The following is a 19386-nucleotide window of genomic DNA, read 5'->3' on the forward strand; positions in this document are numbered from 1 at the left end:
CAAACAAGGTGTGGGAAGTTAAAGGGTTAGTTCACCCAAAAATGAAGATTCTGTCATTTATTACTTACCCTCATGCCGTTCCACACCCATAAGTCCTTCGTTAATCTAGGGAACACAAATTAAGATATTTTAGTTGAAATCTGATGGCTCGGTGAGGCCTGCATAGGGAGCAATGACATTTCCTCTATCAAGATCCATAAAGCTACTAAAAACATATCTAAATCAGTTCATGTGAGTACAGTGGTTCAATATTAATATTATAAAGCTACGAGAATATTTTTGGTGTGCCAAAAAAAAAACAAAAAACGAAATAACGACTTATATAGTGATGGCCGATTTCAAAACACTGCTTCAGGAAGCATTGGAACATTATGAATCAGTGTGTCGAATCAGCTGTTCGGAGCGCCAAAGTCACGTGATTTCAGCAGTTTGGCGAGTTTGACACGCGATCCAAATCATGATTCGATACGCTGATTCATATTGCTCCATCACATGCCTAATGCGAATACAGAAGAAGTTCTATTTTCAGTGTTTCAGACTACCACTTTTGTTAGACGCAACACGTTAGTGTGCAGTTTTTGTAACTGTTTTTAAATTATTTAAGCCATGAGTAAATAAAAGACTTTTTAGATGTCTTAATTCTGAGTGCCTTGACTTCATATGTTTTCATGGAATTAATTATCCCAAATCCAGAGAGCACCAAGAGGAGATTTTATATCCAAATAGCACTCTCTGCATTCTTACTATGTTCAGTGTTTCACAGTTTTCATACTTTACCTTTGGTTTGTAATTAACAATGTATTTAGCAGTGCCAAAGGTATAAGAAACCTCTGAAGCAGGGATTGATAACTAGATAACTAGACCAATATCCTTTTTTATGATCATTATACTGATCATTGTAGTGTCTAGTATGCTGAACTGATTTTCACAATAATACATAAATTATAAATTATTAATTATAAATTATTATTGTCACAATAATACATAAATCATCATTAGAATACAGCAATAAGAGCATGTTTATTAATAATAATAAAATAATAATAACAATTGTATTATTTATGCAAGATTCTGTTTTCATCTCTGAAATTGATTTTTTTTCCTACTCTTTCTTTTTGTTGTGTGCCACTATTAAGCTTAAAATGCTACATATTTCTCACTTGGATGTTATGTAAAAAAATTAAACTCGACCAAGCTAAGGTATGCTATTCAGTAAATACACAACCTTTTAAAAGTTTGGGGTCAGTAAGATTTTGTTAAAGAAATTTATTGAACAAGGATGCAATAAATTGTATCAGAAGTGACAGTAAAGACATTTATAATAGACGTTTATAAAAGATTTATATTTCAAATAGATGCTGTTCCTTTCAACTTTCTATTGAACACATAATGCTGACTATGATTTCCACAAAAGAAAATATTATATAATCTGTTTTTAAAATTGATAAAAAAAAAATTAAAAAAAAAATTTCTTGAGCTCCATATCAGCATATTAGAATGATTTCTGAAGGATCATGTGACACTGAAGACTGGAGTAATTACTGCTGAAAATTCAGCTTTGCCATCGCAGAAATACATTACATTTTAAATTGTATTCATATAGAAAACAGTTATTTTAAAGAGAACCTATTATGCAAATTTCACTTTTCCCTGGTGTTTGAACATGAATGTGTCGGCAGTGTGTGTACACAACCACCCTATACTGGTAAAAATTCACCAACTCCTCTTTTAATCCTCATAAATCGTAAGCAGTGTCTCAGAACAAGCCGTTTGCAGATTCTACCTTGCCTTTTTTGGCCCCGCCCACAACTGCTGACAGACTTTGCCGTATTATCAAAGACCCCGTCCTGAGCGAGTTGTATACGGTCTGCCATTTTCTCCAGGCCAGAGCAGCTGTAGTGACAAGAATGTCTCGTATGCAACTCAGGTGTTTTTTTGTGGATGTAAATGTGAACATAAGACTTCATGTACTCCTGACATCAGAGCCACTGAAGACACAGGGGATTAGTTTTATTTTTGAAGGGAATATACCTAAATTTGTTTATGCCTGCACAAAGCATTTTACACCAGACTGCTTTGTGAATGAGGGTCAATACAAAACAGGTTTTGCTAAAATCTAATTTGTTTTACGGATATAAAGTTCAGTTTATTAAGCACCCCCTGAAAAGGCATAAGGTCTGTATTCATGTGTTTACTGTTAGTTGTAATGTGTGTTTTTGTATAATTTGCTTTGTATGTTGATGATAATGCAAGGGAAAGAGAGTTCATGGATAAGACTTTAATGTGGACTGCTTGTACTGTTTTATTCAGCTCTTAGTGATTTTCTGGAGTGAAAACTGATGCTTCATCTTTTGTATGATATACAATAAACATAATAAAACTCATCAGTAAAGTTTTGGCCATCATTCAGACGGGGTCCGCTACAACAGGCTTGTACTAGTGGATAAAAGCAAGATGACAACATAGTTATATTATATTTTATATTTTATAGTTATATTTTATATGACAGCATATATTCTCTGACTCTGTAGGCATCATTGTCCGACTCCGGTTCGGACACTGCTACTGACAGTTTCATAAATTTCCACTGCATGAGATTGTCCTGTTCTGTTGTTGTCGATATGCTGGAGCATGAGCTCTTGAAGCTCTGCCCTCTTCTTGAAAGGAGGCTGGGAGCAGCAGCTCATTTGCATTCTAAAGGGGCACACATAAAAACTGTGTTTTTGCTCACCCCAAAAAAGTGGCAATTTTAACATGCTATAAAAATGATCTGTGCGGTAATTTGAGCTAAAACTTCACATACACACTCTGGGAGCATCAGAGACTTTTTACATTTTGTAAAAAGGGGCATAATATGTCTCCTTTAAATTGTAATAATATTTCTCAGTAGTACGGTTTTTACTGTATTTGTATGGCAATTACTGTAAAAACAAAGTCCCTTGATCATATCAGATTTGACATGGAGCTGAACAATGCACAGAGGTGGACGTTTCACTTCTTGTTCTCTAGATCTCACATAATGCATATCATGCCAGATAAAACTTTCCAATACTCCCCTAATGCATCTCCAGAACATTCTGTGATTTTCACTTTAATATTGACATACTCAAATAGCAAAAACATTTGGTAGCTCTTTATTTTGTGTCCTTATTACATATGTTGCATGTTTGTTTTCTGTAGAATGAACAATAAATTATGCATAATTTCAAGCATCTAACCCTACCCTATAGTAAGTACATGTTGTTAATTGATATTACTCAGTACGTAAATGTATAATTACACTGTAACAAGGACACCTTAAAATAAAGTGTAACCAAACATTCTTTTCCCCTCAGTTAAACAGTTTGTTGCTTCTTTGAAGGCCTAGAGCTGGGAGATGTTTTGAAGATGTTTCTTCAAAGTAAAAAAAAAAAAAACTGCTTCACATTTTGAGATAAGATATAAATAACACACTGTATGACCACGTAGCACACTGAGTTTCACAGTCAGTGCTAAATGTGTTGTGGCAAGTGTTTTAATTCCTTCAGAAAAGTTGATTTCCAGCTATGGTTACCGTCTGTTGCAGAGGAGATTTGAATTAAAGGTCAGCTCATCACCAGATACTAGGTTTTTTACACAATGTGTGGCCTTCTCAGATCATCCAAGATCTTAAACAATCTTAGAACAAGCCCGCTGTGCCCGGTAAACTCGAACCCCTGATATCTGTGATATCTGTATGATGGTATCTCCCTTGTCAGCATTCTTAGGAAAACAAAAATGAGGAAGCAGAAATAAGAAACTTGAAATCTTCATTTCTGAAATCAAAAACAGACCGTAATTTAAAGACAACATGAAGCCATTGTTGTATCATGTTTAACTTCTGTAATGTGTGAAATAATGGGACTCTGTTTTACCATACGTATTTGATTGGATCAGGGAAAGTTAGGCCATGATATTATTAACTTTGATATTTAAACAAACATCATTAATAATGTTTAGTGATGTTTTCCCTGTCACGGCTGGTTGCACAACGAAGGAGAGGATGTGTGGATCTAATCATAGCAGTTTAATTACATAAATAAAATAAAACAAAAACAGAGGAAAAATAAATAGAGCATCAAAAAAAAACAACCTATACATAAATGTAGAGCCCTCTACCCTTCTAGGATTTAGTTGTTTTAGGGTGGAGCACCGAGTTCTAGTAATGTGTTTCTCGACAAAAAAAAACAAACTAAAACAAAACAAAAAACACGGCAACTATAGTCTCGCACAGGAGTCTTCATACCCTTCTTCGGATGAGCTCGACAAACGCTGGGGGCACGGTTATGGGCTGGGGGCATGGTCCAGTCTTTAGACTGACGTAAAATGCAGTCCACTTCGGGACATGTTATTAAGCTGTGAGAGAACTACACTGTTCCCCAGGCAGCTTTCTGTGTGTGCGCTTTGAGTTGGAGCAAAACAGACAAGCAAAGTATACCTACTTTTGGGCTTTGGATCCATCCCTAAATGGTCAAAAACAGTTGGGAGAAAATTGGATGTGTATAAGTATATTAGATTCATGCTTTTGGTCTTAACCCTCTGGAGTCTGGGGCTGATTTGGGGCTTGGAGACGTTTTGACATTTGTGCTTTTTTCAGTTGTTCATAAACATATAAATGACAAAAGTGGCATTACACTATACTCAGCACAAACTAGGCTACAATAATATGTGAGGAACATGTATGTACATGTTTGTATTTTTGAAGGAATAATGTTTAGGCGTGGTTATTGAAAAAACAAAAAACTTAAGTCACTGAAATAAGGCCAAAAAAAGTATATTAAATCTGTGTCCACAAGACTTCTGGATATTGGATGTTGTAGACTAGAGTTTTTGCTTCAGAATTACGTAAAAAATATGCTGCCTACTCCTTCATATAAAACAATATATTGATTTAGTTTTTGTAAGACACTTTTTGTCAAGAAACACAGTATGCGTGGAGGCTGAATCATCATGAATAATGGGCCATTTACACCTGAGAAGACAAAATAATCACATAATAATTACCTGAAATGACTTGCATATTAATGAGGCCTTTCAGTCAGGTAGGCTGTGAAAAAAAAAAAAAACCTCTGTCTCAGCTCATCATAAACAGCAATACTGTGAAATATTATTACAATTTAAAATAATGGTATTCTATTATATTCTTTAAAGGTGCCCTAGATTCAAAAATTGAATTTACCTTGGCATAGTTGAATAACAAGAGTTCAGTACATGGAAATGACATACAGTGAGTCTCAAACTCCATTGTTTCCTCCTTCTTATATAAATCTCATTTGTTTAAACGACCTCCGAAGAACAGGCGAATCTCAACATAACACCGACTGTTACGTAACAGTCGGGGTGTACGCCCCAATATTTGCATAATGCCAGCCCATGTTCCCAACATTATAAAAGGCATTAGACAAGGGCAGCCAGTTAACATCTGGAGCTGCACACAGCCGAATCATCAGACTGGGTAAGCAAGAACAACAGCGAAAAATGGCACATGGAGCAATAATAACTGACATAATCCATGATAGCATGATATTTTTACTGAAATTTGTATATTGTCTTTCTAAAAGTTTCCTTAGCATGTTGCTAATGTACTGTTAAATGAGGTTAAAATTACCATTGTTTCTTACTGTATTCACGGAGACAAGAGCTGTCGCTATTTTCATTTTTTAAACACTTGCAGTCTGTATAATGCATAAACACAGCTTCATTCTTTATAAATCTCTCCAACAGTGTAGCAATAGCCGTTAGCCATGGAGGGCAGCCTCAATTTCACTCAGAATAAAACTTTTAACATCCAAACAAATACTTTACTCACATAATTCGAAGCATGACGAACATCTTGTAAAGATCCATTTGAGGGTTAATTAGCTGTGTGAACTTTGTAAATACGCTGTAATATAGTCGACAGCTCATGTGGCAGGAAGCACGCGTCTTAAAGGGGCGGCGCCGAGTGTAAATCAGTGCATTGTTAATAGTGCCCCAAAATAGGCAGTTAAAAAAAATAATTAAAAGAAATCTATGGGGTATTTTGAGCTGAAACTTCACAGACACATTCAGGAGACACCTTAGACTTATATTACATCTTGTGAAAGAACGTTCTTGGGCACCTTTAAAATATAATGTTTTTCTGTGATGCAAAGTGTCTGAACAATTATGTTACCTCTATGGCATTTCGTATAGGCTTTTAGCCTTAAAGCATGCACATTTGGAGAAATATTGATGGATTCTTATATATTTATGTCAATTTTCTATACTGAGAAGTAATATTTATTGTCCTCACTAAGAGTGCTGGATACTGTGTTTTCAATTCATACTTGCAGCCGGAGGGCGCTCTGTACACCTTTAGTCCACAAATTATCCTAAAGACGAAGAGGACATTTCAGGAATGGTGTTTTCAATTCATACTTGCAGCCGGAGGGTGCTCTCTGTACACTTTTAGGCCACAAATTCATATAAAGAAGAAAAGGAACTAGGAACTAACGGCATGTCTTCTAGAGATCGCTAACCATGGCTTTAACATCCAAATAAACACTTTTCAAGACAATAAATACACGATTGAGACGATGTATACATGTATTGCCTCTGAATTTGCGTCTGAATAGCGCTGGCTCCGTGGGCGTGGCCACATTAGCGGGTAATGAGCTGAATCTCGGACTTCTGACATGGCTCTCTTTTCATACAGATTACATAAACACAGAATTTTTGTTTTCGATTTGACTTGCACGATTTAAAACCTGACATTTCAACGTTTCTTTAGACAGAAGTGTAATTTTTTTTTTGTCATTAGTATTCATAAGTTACAGTTCATTTTCTGAGAACTATCAGATTGGACTTCGTTCAGAGGGAGAGGAGAGATCACGCATCATGTTAGTTTTCTTTATTTTACAAAAAGCACAACATTGTATTTTTACTCTGAGTGTACACAAATAAAAGAAGACATTCTATAGTTTCAATTGATATATTACTTATGTCTCTATGACAAGAAATGACAGAGTATTTTAAGTTTGTTTTGCTGCAATGTGAAAAAAATCCTGCAAAACGTGCCGGCGTGTTTTCGGACCTCAGGGAGTTAAAGTGACAGCAGCTTAAAAAACACCTGCTGTCACCTGTGTCACTAATATTAATCAAACAACAAAAGAAAAAGGAAAATCACTCATTGCTTTTGACTGAATAACTTTAACATTAGCTTTAATAAGAATCAATGTATATTTAATACATACAGTGTTTTATTTTTAATTTGTTTTATTTGTATTTATGTTTATTTACAATCTATAGGCGGCTATTAACTGAATACTGTTTGACTTGCATGAAAAACTTAACTTAACTAAAACTAAACTTTTTTTAAATCCTTTTTTTGTTGTATTTGTCCTATTGTTTGTAATTTCCTTTGAATTTATTGTATTAATGGCTAATAAGTTAGTTAGACTTATCTATAGTCCTAGAAGGGTTATCATATCCTCAGTTGTGTTTGAAATAGAGGTAAAAGAAATTAAAATGTAAATATAAGATGAAAAACATGAAAAGGCAACTAAATTAAATTAAATAAGTTACATTTAATTAACATTTAATCATTTAGCAAATGCTTTTGTCCAAAGCGACTTACAAATGAGGAGAACAATAAAAGCAGTAGAACCAACAAAAGAGCAACAATATGTACAGTAAATGCTGTGACAAGTCCCAGTTAGTCTATATACAGTCAAACCAAAAATTGTTCATATTCAGACATTTTTGATATTTTTTATATATTTTTACTAGTGGATGCAGGACACTATAGTTTATGTGGAGGATAACAAAATAGCATGTGTGAGGATAGCAAAATAAAGTAAACTTTGACATATTATACCCAAAAATCCGTCATACAGTGGACTACCAGTAAAATTGATAAAAATTTGGAACCAAAAATTCAGTCACTTTGACCTGACCATGTTTTGCTTAAGTGTTATCTGATATAATTAAGATTTTTTTTCTGACACAGTTTAACTCTGAGATCTTGTCATATTTTATTTAAACTAGTGAATAAAATGTGTTCAAGGTGTGTGAATAAATTAATTATATATTAATTATATATATTAAAATTAATATATATATATATATATATATATATATATATATATATATATATATATTAGTGCTGTCAATCGATTAAAAAAAATTAACTAATTAATCGCACAATTTTTTTAAATTAATCGCGATTAATCGCAATTAAAAGACTGAAACTTTTTGGATATGTAAATGTAAAATGTAAATAATTAATGTAAACTCAAGACAAAGAAACTATTTAAATTCAAAATATGATTGTTTATTGGAATTTTTGTTTAACTTGTAACACAGATTTTCTCATGTAAACAACATACCTGCAATAAACCATCAATATCCTCCAAATTAACTGTTGGCTTGAAGGCCATATTTATTACAGAAATAAAAACACAGGCATGTAAGTGCCATTTGAATTTCAAAACAATCAATGCCAATAAAAAACAAAAATGATTTCCATGTTGAATTCTAAGTGGACTGCAAAAAAATTCCAAAGTATAGTCATTGCAAATATGGAAATTGGAAAATAATAATAATAATAAAGGAATGAATACAAACAATTGTACTCATTGTAACGTTGTATTGCTGAGAGTTGAGAACATTAATTATAAAGTAGAAACTATTTTGCTTAGTCCTCCTTTACATTCAGCCAGTTGCTGAGACAGACCAGTCTGTTGACATTATCAGGGGACAATGTGGCCCTTTTCTTTTGAATGATGTGACCTGAGAGTGAGAACAGTCTCTCACAAGGCACCGTTGTAGCAGGGGTTGACAGATACTTGCATGCTATTGGTGCCAGCCTTGCATGTGTTGCTTCTCTCTTTTTCCACCACTGTAGTGGACAACCCTCCATGTGCAATTTGGGCTCTGCTTTGTAGCGGTTAAGACACTGTTCTATGGACTCTTCCTCTTCATCTGACTCTGAATCAGAAGAAACCAGCAAGACGGAGATCCTTCTCTTCTTTGGTGGCTGTTGGTCTGTTGTCTCTTTAGACTCTTGTTTTCCAGGACTCTGTGCCATTAACAGCTTGCTTAGTGAAGCCCACACCTCATTCCTTTCATCTTTGGGAAGACACTTTAGGTCTTTAAACCTTGGGTCAATTGCAGTAGCGATCTTCAGCCGTGTGAGATTAGTGCTGTCCTTCCTTTTAGATAGGTCTGAAGTAAAATCATTTTTGAATTTAACTACATAGGCTGGATCATCCTCTGTGGACTCCATAATTTTGAACAAGTGGCACAAGGCTGGCAATACCACTGAGCAGGAGATGTACTGCTCTCCTCCCAGCAGTTCAGTTACATATCTGCAATGGAAAGCACAAGATGTTGCTATTAAATGCAAAGAAACAAATTTTGTGCCAGTATGTAACATGTACACTTACACTCTCACACTCACTCATTCTCTCTCTCTCTCTCTCTCTCTCTCTCTCTCTCTCTCTCTCTCTCTCACACACACAAACACACACACACACACACACACACACAAACACACAAACACACACACACACACACACACACACACACACAATTGTATTTTATTTACATTACATTGTTCAACACCATATTTATTTCTTCTTCCCCTTTTTAATAATGTAATAATGTCACACAGATTGGGGGATAGTGAAAACAGACAAGAGACGGAGAAAATAATATTAATCTACCTGCAAGGTTCAAGTAGTTCCTCCAGCTTTTGCAGTTTGGCGAGCTCCTGTGTAGTCAACATGGCAACATTGCTCTTTTGCTGAGCCAGGGTAGTGGTCAGTGGAGATTTGTTTCGCTGAATTCGCTTGACCATCTCTAGGGTAGAATTCCATCTAGTCGTAACGTCCTGAACGAGAGATTCTTGTTTCTGTCCACATGCAACTTGCTGTTCCATTAGTTCGTGAGCGTTGGATGGACTATGCTTAAAGTGCCCAACAATCTTGCGACATTTAGCTAGGACACTTTCAAATCCACTGCCGTGAATGGAAACTGTGACAGTTCGTTGCAAAATGTGGGCCGTGCAGGGCAGGTGTTCAAATGGAAGTAGTCTCGCGGCAGCAACCATATTACGAGCACTGTCAGTGCCAAGTGTGCTTAACTTGTCCTCGATTTCCCATTCTCTTGCCACATCGAGAAAATGATCCGCACATGCCTCAGCGTACTGTCGTTCCTCAGTTTTAGACACGGTTAGTGCGAATGAATGCAATTTCCATTCTTTATCAACGAAGTGCGCTGTGATGCCTAAGTAGTTGTCATTGCTCACAGAAGTCCAGTGGTCCCCTGTCAGTGCGATGTGTGTCGCTTGCTGTAACGTGTTCATCCTCCGTGCCTTCTCATCGTCATACAAAGTGTGTATTTTTGACATGATGGTTCCTCTTGAGGGCATATTGTATGAGGCGTCTCCGGATGCAGTTCTAATGATGTCCCGCAGTCCATCGTCATCTACTATGTTAATGGGTCGGCAGTTTTTAGCTATCCAAATAACCAAAGCATTCATTACCTTATCACTTACAGATCTTGTCATTTTACCACGAACGCACTCCTGCAATTTACATTGGCGAGGCCCCGTAGAGATGGTTTCGGTGGGGTGTTTTGCTTTTTAAGTGATATGCCAAAGACGAATTACTTCTGTGGTAATTAAATTCGGCTTTGCAAAATGCACAGATTACTTTTGTTTTATCCACAGAACCATCCGGCAGAGTTTTATACTGAAACTTTCCGTCTAAAAGTCCTTCCTTGGTCTTATCCATATTTCTTTGCACGTTGAACACACATGGGCCACAACCGGAAATAAAAAAAACTGCAACCACGTTAAGTGCGTTAATTTTTTTTAACGCGTTAAATATTTCAAATTAATCGCATGCGTTAACGCGCTAATTTTGACAGCACTAATATATATATATATATATATATATATATATATATATATATATATATATATATATATATATATATAATATATATGTGTGTAAGAGAGAGCAAGGGAGGGGGAGAGTAATAAAAATGACAAGAGTACATAACAAAATTGCTAAAACTTACATTTATCAATACTAATATGTAAAAAATAATGCAAAAATATCACTGAGTAATTGAAAGAATTTTGCATCGAGCTAGTGCTTCAATTTAGATTCTGATTCAGACATGAAATTATTCTTTCAGAGGAGAAATTTCAGGTTTCAAATTATGTTATCGTTAGTGTCGTGTAGCCAGACCTTCAGACTGACGGCAGAAGGTCTGGACTTTATTGCAGCTTTCATTGGCCAAGGACCGCCCAAGAGGACGTTTGACTGACATGCAACGCAACCAATCACAGATCGTTTTGTTCCGCGTCATGGGTGTGAAAATATAAAGTCGATGTCCCAACAATAACAGACCAACCAATACCAGACCATCTAATAAATTATTCATTTATATATATATAAAAGGAATTTATGCCTGTATAAAAGGAATTTATACCTGTATGATATTATGCTGTAGCCACATTAACTGCATACCCTACTTAGTAATGGTTATAACTTTATAACACAACAATAAATAACTCACACAACTTATTCTCTTTAATACCATGTAGTAGCTTTCTGCAGAAAGAGTCATGGAATCATCCAGATTCATCCAGTCACAAATGGAACTTACTATAAAGCGGAATGTCATGGAATTTGGCAATTTTTGGATGAAAAAATGGCCTGTACAATGAATCAAATCATGATATGGACTAGTGTCCGTGAATATTAAAGCTCAAAAAGACGGCTAATCTGATGTCTGCATGTACTGCATATCTTTGTGTGAATGAGCGCAACAGTTTTGTGTATTACACATACTGAAGCAAGCATGATGCTTGTGGTGTTTTCAGCGTCTGCCGTTTCACTATGAGGACATGAACACATGAACTTCATCTCCAGATCTGCCCTGAATGACTTCACAAGCATTTCACAATTCTATCATCCTATGATGGATGATAAAGGATGATAAATCCTAGGATGATAAAACTATCATCCTTTTATATACACACAGAAACTTTTATTAATTTTCATTGATTACATTTTAAAAGATTAACTATATTGTTAGTGTTATAAATTGTGGTAATTGTGGTAAGTTTTGTAAAGTGGTAATTTTATTACCACCACTTTTGAAAGTAAATTTGTATTTGACCTTACAATGTTTTTATATTCTATGTACTCCTGACAGTAAAATAAGCCACTATAAACTTAGAGTAGGTCCAAGAAAAGAAAAAACATATATACTGTGATGTGAACCCACAAGAATCTTAAAAAATACTGTGATACAGACTTTTGTTCATACTGCCCAGCACTATAACAATATAAATTAACCTTATGGAACATTTTTAAATAATAAAAAAAGACATGTCATGACCCCTTTAATGCCTGGTTGGACTGGACAGTAGGTGGTTAGTAAATGTGACCGGCTTGGTGCTGAAATGAGCTTCAACGTGCCTTTTTTTCAATAATGGAGCTTTCGGTGAGCGTGCATGGAGGCTGTGGCGGTGGAGTGCATTTCCTATTGTTTTCAATACTTATTTTACCCACTGTATGTTTGCACAATCTCTTTTTTTTTTTTTTTTTTTTCAAAGCTGTACACACTACTTCAGTCAGCACTTCCTCTCAGCTCTCTTTCAAGCTCCTGCTTGTGACTATAGGTCACAGGGTTATGCCGCCATTGCTCTAATGCCTTCTCTCATCTTTTTCACATTTGCTCATTCTCAGCCCTGATTTTGGTCTTTTTGGTTTCCTGACACTTGGTGTTTTACATGAACCAACTAAATATGACGGCTATGCAAATAAGACATTATAAAGCATCAGGAATATCTTATATGCAAGATAGATGTTTGTGCATACAGTACCGTTGTGGGATCATTAATATATTTTAATGTTTGTGAAAGAAGTCTCTTATGCTTACCAGTGCATTTGTTTGATCAAAACAAAACAAAACAAACAAACAAAAAAACAGTGAGAACAGTGTTGTTGCAGAATTACTTTTTTTCTGTTTTAATACAGTATATTTAAAAAAGTAATTTATTACCGTAATGGCAAAGCTTAATCGCAGTTACTCCAGTCTTCAGTGTCACATGACCTTTCAGAAATTTTTCTAGTACTCTCAAGAAATATATTTTATCGATGTTGAAAACAGTTGTGCTGTTTAATATTTTTTGGGAAACGGTAATACAGTTCTTTTAGGATTCTTTTGATGGATAGAAAGTTTGAAGAACAGCATTTCTTTGAAATTGAAACCTTTTGTAACATTATGAATGTCTTTACTATCAAGTGGCCATGAATTGAGAAATCAAATTTTCCTTGATCTTTTGACATATAAGAGGTCATTGTACTATGAAAATATTCTGTAAGTTTCAGAACTCAAAACGTTCTTGTCCAAAAACAGCTTTTATTGAAACCAAGCTCAGAAAACGACTCATTTCAGATTTTGTCACATTTTTACGTCATAGTGCGATGAAAGACTGCGTCTGTAGAAGAAGATCAACACCTACTTCTACATTAGTGCCTTTTTAGCCCCGGCCACCAATTCGCACATATCATGTAGATGTAAATACGAGAGAGACACAAACATTGTGGACTGCACTAGAAACAAAATGATAGAGATGCGTCTGAGGATCACAAGACATTTTAAAATGCCAACTTGTGGAAAAACACAGTCTCTGCATTCATTGCCATCCTTGTGATCTTAACATTAAAGGTCCCGTTCTTCGTGATCCCATGTTTCAAACTTTAGTTAGTGTGTAATTTTGTTTTTAGAGTATAAATAAAATCTGTAAAATTTCAAAGCTCAAAGTTCAATGCCAAGCGAGATATTTTATTTAACAGAAGTCGCCTACATCGAACGGCCAGTTTGGACTACATCCCTCTACTTCCTTCTTTAATGACGTCACTAAAACAGCTTTTTGACTAACCTCCTCCCACAGGAATACACAAAAAAGGGGGCGTGGTCTTGTTACGCTCCCACGAAGAAGAGCAAGAGTTGCGTTTGTAGAGTGTGTTTGTCGCCATGTTGTCGAAACGGTTTTATTTTCATCCCGCAGTCCAATCACCTTTGTTTGGCCTTCCCAGATCAATGGTTACAATTTATGTTTAACTCGGTTCCCGAAAATTATAATTGTGGTATCCTTACTGCAATAGTTAATGTTGGACTGCAGTGCACATAATGGCCACAAGAGGGGACTATGTTTATGTATATGGCTGTTTTCCGTATGAGGTACTCTTCTGAGTGAGTGCTAACGTTGTACATTTTCTGTCGCTGCTTGTGGAGATTAAAGAGTTCAGTCTCCCGGGAATTATTGTCTTTTGTGTTCATTCGGCACAACACCACAATAATCCACATGTAAAACTATGTGCAGCACACGTTATGGTAAGAGGCGTGACCTTTCCGGGCAAGGAGCGCTAAGCTGCTGTTGAATCGCAACACAGGAACCGCTGGCACAATCAGAACTCGTTACGTATTTCTGAAGGAGGGACTTCATAGAACAAGGAAGTCATCAGCCCGTTTTTATGACAGTGGAAACAGCGGTATACAGATAAGTAAATTATGTGAAAAATACTGTTTTTTTTTTTACACGCGAAACATGAACATATGTTATATTGCACACTATAAACACAATCAAAGCTTAAAAAAAACACGAAAAATGGGACCTTTAAGAAAGCGTGGATGAACTTTCGAGTCAGTAAGACACTGTTCATTTGTTCATTTCATTTTACTGCGGATTCGTTTTAAACAAGACAGAGTTTGACGCAGGCTTTTCAGAGAGACTGAATATAAAAGATGCAGTGCCATCTACATTGGATTCAACAGTAATGTCACAGCACACAAATGTGAGTAACATTGTTTTTACCATGTGTCACTATTGCTTTGTCATTTATGTACGGAGTATTTATACTGTAGTGCCTCAATCAAACTGAATAGTTGTAATTTGCTGTTTTTTTTATTTTTTATTTTTGCTTCGGCATTTATGGGGCTAATTATTGGATACAGACAAAAGCAGGTAGAGAACGCTGCTTTTGTTATAGTTTTGATCTAAGCCATTCTTACAGCTTCAGTGAGCGCCATCTTCTGTTTTGTCATCGGTAAGACATTACAGTGTTTCATTTTATTTAAAACACAACACTGCAAATGACAATGTATACGTTTTTCACTTTACCGAAAAGAATGAACTATAATAGCCTATAAGAATGACAGTGTCACAAACAATGGTTCGTTCATTCATTCATAATTCTGTTTACACAAAACAACGTAAGTTCAAGTTGTTGGCAAATGTTTCAACTATGTAACAAGATATTTTTCAAAATTGGAAGTTTTCAAAACAATTCCACACGTGTAATGGCAGGGACATTGAAAGTTATTTTATTATGCAAAACTGTTACTCCATCCATAGCAGTGGAGCTGCCTCCAACTGTCCTTTCACTTACTTTCAAGTCTTGAATACGGCATGCCTATAAAAACAGTGTTAAAAAAAAATGGTCAGAAAATACCTTATTAATTCTAAATTAGGATGTTTTTTGATTTAAATGTCTTGATAACATTATAAGTGGACGTCAAAAAAACATTACAACATTTTTAATAAATGCAGCTCATGACTCCTTTTAATGCAATTTTATCTGTTCTTACTAAAAGATTTATTAATAATTTAATATAATATATATTAATTTCTTTAAAAATACTGACCAAAACTTTTAAACGATAGAGTGTGTCACCAATTTTAGGCATGTACAGATTTTGCCCTATGTATTGACAGTCTGTGTGTGATGCGAGAGTGTATTAAATACCTTCACCAATGAATCCTTACCCTACATCTTGTGTGTGTGTGTGTGTGTGTGTGTGTGTGTGTCTCTCAGATTGCTTCTTCCAGAGGATTTCACTGTGTACTCTTATGCCAAAGATGGCTCGCTGGTCACTCAGAGACCAAACATGAAGGTAAGTCACCAAACACATACAAAAACTGGATGAATCTTTCTGCCCATGTATTTCCCCAGAAATGTTACGTCACACCAGTACTTGGTTTCTTTTAAACAAGGGAAAGCATGTAAAACCAGGCAGTTTTGGCACTTCTTTCCTAATCTGTTACGAGCTGTGTCACATTTTTGTCAGATGTGTCCGATCTGTTTCTAAATGGATTATTACAAGTTATTTTACAGCATCTCTCTGTTCTTTAAGTCATTTATAGAAAATGATTGGCTATATAATATAATTGAATTGTCAACCGAGCATCACCCTCAGTCTGAGAGTTTAAGGATAGGTTTATTTATATTTGGCTTAGACTCACAGGATGTGAAACCAAGAGCACTCAAAAAAGTCACTTTATAGACTGCAATAACGAAGCACTGACAGTCAGTAATGTAATACTGATATATTCTTTTGTACCACAAAAATGCTCTCGTCTCACTAGGTGTACGCTATTTTCACCTTGTTAGCAGTGTTTCTATGCAGAAAATGGCACAGGTGAGAACAGCTCCCATGTATCATGTTACATTGTTTGCTGTTGTTGATGCAATTTCCTCAGGGCGTCGACCAAACACTCACACAGCATCTGATGCCAAGAGCAGTGGAGTAGTTCTGGGAAGAGCTGCATTACTCACACTAACTGGAACTGAATTTTACATGACTGTAAGAAGTGATCGAGGCACAAAACATCATTTAAAAAGAATGTAGAATTTATATGCACTGAAAAAAATGGTGTAGAAACAATTTTTGCTCAGAAAATGCTTGTAAATTTCATAAAAACTTACAAAGAAATGGCAAGTAACACAATGAATTAAATGTGAAATTTTAAAGTAGAAAAAAATAGGGGGGGGGGGGGGCATATACTCCAATAGTCTTTGTTTTATTTATAACCTTGAAAAATATTTGGAAAGAGAATAGTGGGAAGTGCATTCCCAGTGAAGTTCTTTATCGTTGTGTTCACAGATAGAAATGAATGTCTGCTGAGAGAGATGTAATTTGAGTCACGGGCCCTGACCTGAATGAAGTCATTCAGTGTTTGCTACATGCAGTTGTGATTTGTCATACTTTCTTTCATTGCACCGACTTACTGTCTCAGTTCACCTACACTGTAAAACATTTGGAGTAGGATTTATTTGAAAAAGCTAAGAAACAATTTTCAGTAATGTACAAGTTGTACAGTGAGTATAAATTCAAATTCAAAAGCAATCTTTCATTCAAACTGTAAGTCTTCAATCTGTAGACAAACTGATGTCCTCTTCCTACCAAAACAAAACACACGCAATGAATTAATAATTCATTACATCGAATCAAGCACTATTTTAGTATATTTAAGGAGGAACAAAGCAAAAAAGCACAGACTCAAAGCTCACACAGTTCCAAGGCTCATATTTAAATGAATGATATATTTTGCTAACAAATGAAATATCAGATAATGCAGTCATTATCTAGTATAATTAGGTAGCTAATTGGCTCAGTAGCATGTAAACACAACTCTGTTAGCTATATTAATAGTTAATCTCGGTAACATGTTAAAGCTAGGGTAGGCAATGTTTTTAATAAACACTTTTTGTTATATTGTTTATATCGGTTCTACACATCCTGATAGCAATCAATAATTAAAATGGTATAAATATTAAAACAAATGTATATATCTTCTGTTGAAGTCTCAGGACCAAAAAATATTCATCCAATTATTGCAATGATAGGATGCCCCTTCCTATATATTTGCATACCCAGACACACAGTTTTGTTTTGTCTCTTGAAGTTTACCTTGATCATTTGCCGGTTCACGCCTCCTTCTTCACTGAACATGGACTTTGTTACAACATTCGCTATTATTGCAATGTTCTTCAACTTCAGGAGTTATCAAGTTGACAAAACCAAACAATTCTAACAAGATAGCAAACCCAAAGTTTATGATTAACTCTTGCTGTGGTTATTACTATGTCAATAATTTCAGCTTTGGGGAATGACTCATGGAATGGAAATTTAGTGGATTAACACCTGCTTTTGGCCATTGCTTCTCTTAGCAGCATGAAAAACAATGTTTATTCAAAAAGTGAATGGAGTATATACAAAAAGTGAGTAAAAAGTGTTCCCTTTATATTCACTGATCTTGTCAATCACTTCAGTTCAGCACAAACTTTCAGAAAACTTTCTAGGTAACTAGGTGAGTCGGCTCTCATCTGTGTGTATTTACCTCCTGATTAGATAGTCCATTTGAATGTGCTCCTCCCAAATTTGTTTATAAAAAAAAAATAATTTGTTGCTTGAATTCGAGACACAGATATGTAAGAGGCGGACAGTTAGCTAAACATATACTAGTTTAATTAGTGAAACTTAGCGTACATTTTAAAACCTTTATTTGAATATGGCAACATTTTTATTTTAAAATCTTTATTTGAATATGGCAACATTTGTATTTTAAAACCTTTACTTGAATATGGCAACATGTTATCTCATTCTACAATATTTCTATGATTAATTTGCTGACAGACCCCTCCTCTATCAGCCAATCACTGTTTGTATAGTTAGTAAGCATGTTGACATCATCCACAGCAACGAGGTCAACCCTGTCCTTACTCCTAGCATAAGACTTCTCTCTATTTCTTAATAAAAGTTTGTCTCAGCAGCTTTGTGAATAGGTTTTAAGAGAAAAATCTTAACTAAGAACTTTTACTGCCATTTAGGAGAACTTTTAGTGGTAAGATAAAATGTTTTGTAAATATGGCCCCAGATCTCTGAACAGTTAGTTTCTTGTTCACATCATTTTTAAATTTCTTATCGATTTAAGCAAATTGCATGTGTTTTGGCATGTTCAAAAGAGCAAGTTCATTTGTCTACAATTTGCACAATAACTACATGGCAATAACTAAATGCACATTGTTTAAAACCTTTTGGATATGTTCTGAAATGCCTTGTAGTTAGAACTTTAGTGAAATGCTGATCTGAGACTGTAGTGATTTGAAAGTCTGATGACGCAGTTCCTTGTTACAGAACAGGAAACGGCTACATAGTGATTATTGCCTTGTCATACACTTTCCTCCCACACAGCTTTCCTCCCCATGTGGACATCAGTCATATCAAAAAAAAAAAAAGGTGTGAGCAGCATCAAGTAAAAGGAAACATTTTAAGTGAATGTGAATTAATTTTAGTTTCTACACACCAAACTAAATTTATTACTGACTGTTCAAACAGTTTACCCAAATAATCTGTCACTGGTTGGATAAATCAATAGTCTTGCCCTTAAACTCACACAATTGGTTGATCCATTGTTGCTGCAAATGTCAGGCTGGCTGTGATGTTGAAACAAACATCATAGAAAAATTATATTTAAATTTTCCAGAGAAAATAACCACAAATTATTTATTTATAGATGTCTCTGTTTATTAAACAAAG

The 19386-nt window shown here is 35.2% G+C and overlaps 1 protein-coding gene and 1 pseudogene across 5 annotated transcripts in view; one reads left to right on the top strand and one right to left on the bottom strand.

The window, feature by feature from the left end:
* Positions 1–19386, top strand: part of adam9a (ADAM metallopeptidase domain 9a) — an 89108-nt gene that overhangs the window by 9636 nt on the left and 60086 nt on the right. For 3 of the 5 annotated variants that reach the window (XM_067395316.1, XM_067395313.1, XM_067395314.1), the window contains exon 4: positions 15882–15960. In XM_067395316.1, coding sequence (XP_067251417.1) covers positions 15882–15960 — 79 coding nt within the window. Of the gene's footprint in view, positions 1–12633; positions 14862–15021; positions 15114–15881; positions 15961–19386 lie in introns of those variants that run through there. The other 2 variants (XM_067395315.1, XM_067395317.1) reach the window with 2 other exon arrangements.
* LOC137027414 (E3 SUMO-protein ligase ZBED1-like) lies at positions 8262–10775 on the bottom strand (annotated as a pseudogene).

This window comes from Chanodichthys erythropterus, chromosome 9 (assembly GCF_024489055.1).
Source record: "Chanodichthys erythropterus isolate Z2021 chromosome 9, ASM2448905v1, whole genome shotgun sequence".
In the NCBI taxonomy this organism is placed as follows: domain Eukaryota; kingdom Metazoa; phylum Chordata; class Actinopteri; order Cypriniformes; family Xenocyprididae; genus Chanodichthys; species Chanodichthys erythropterus.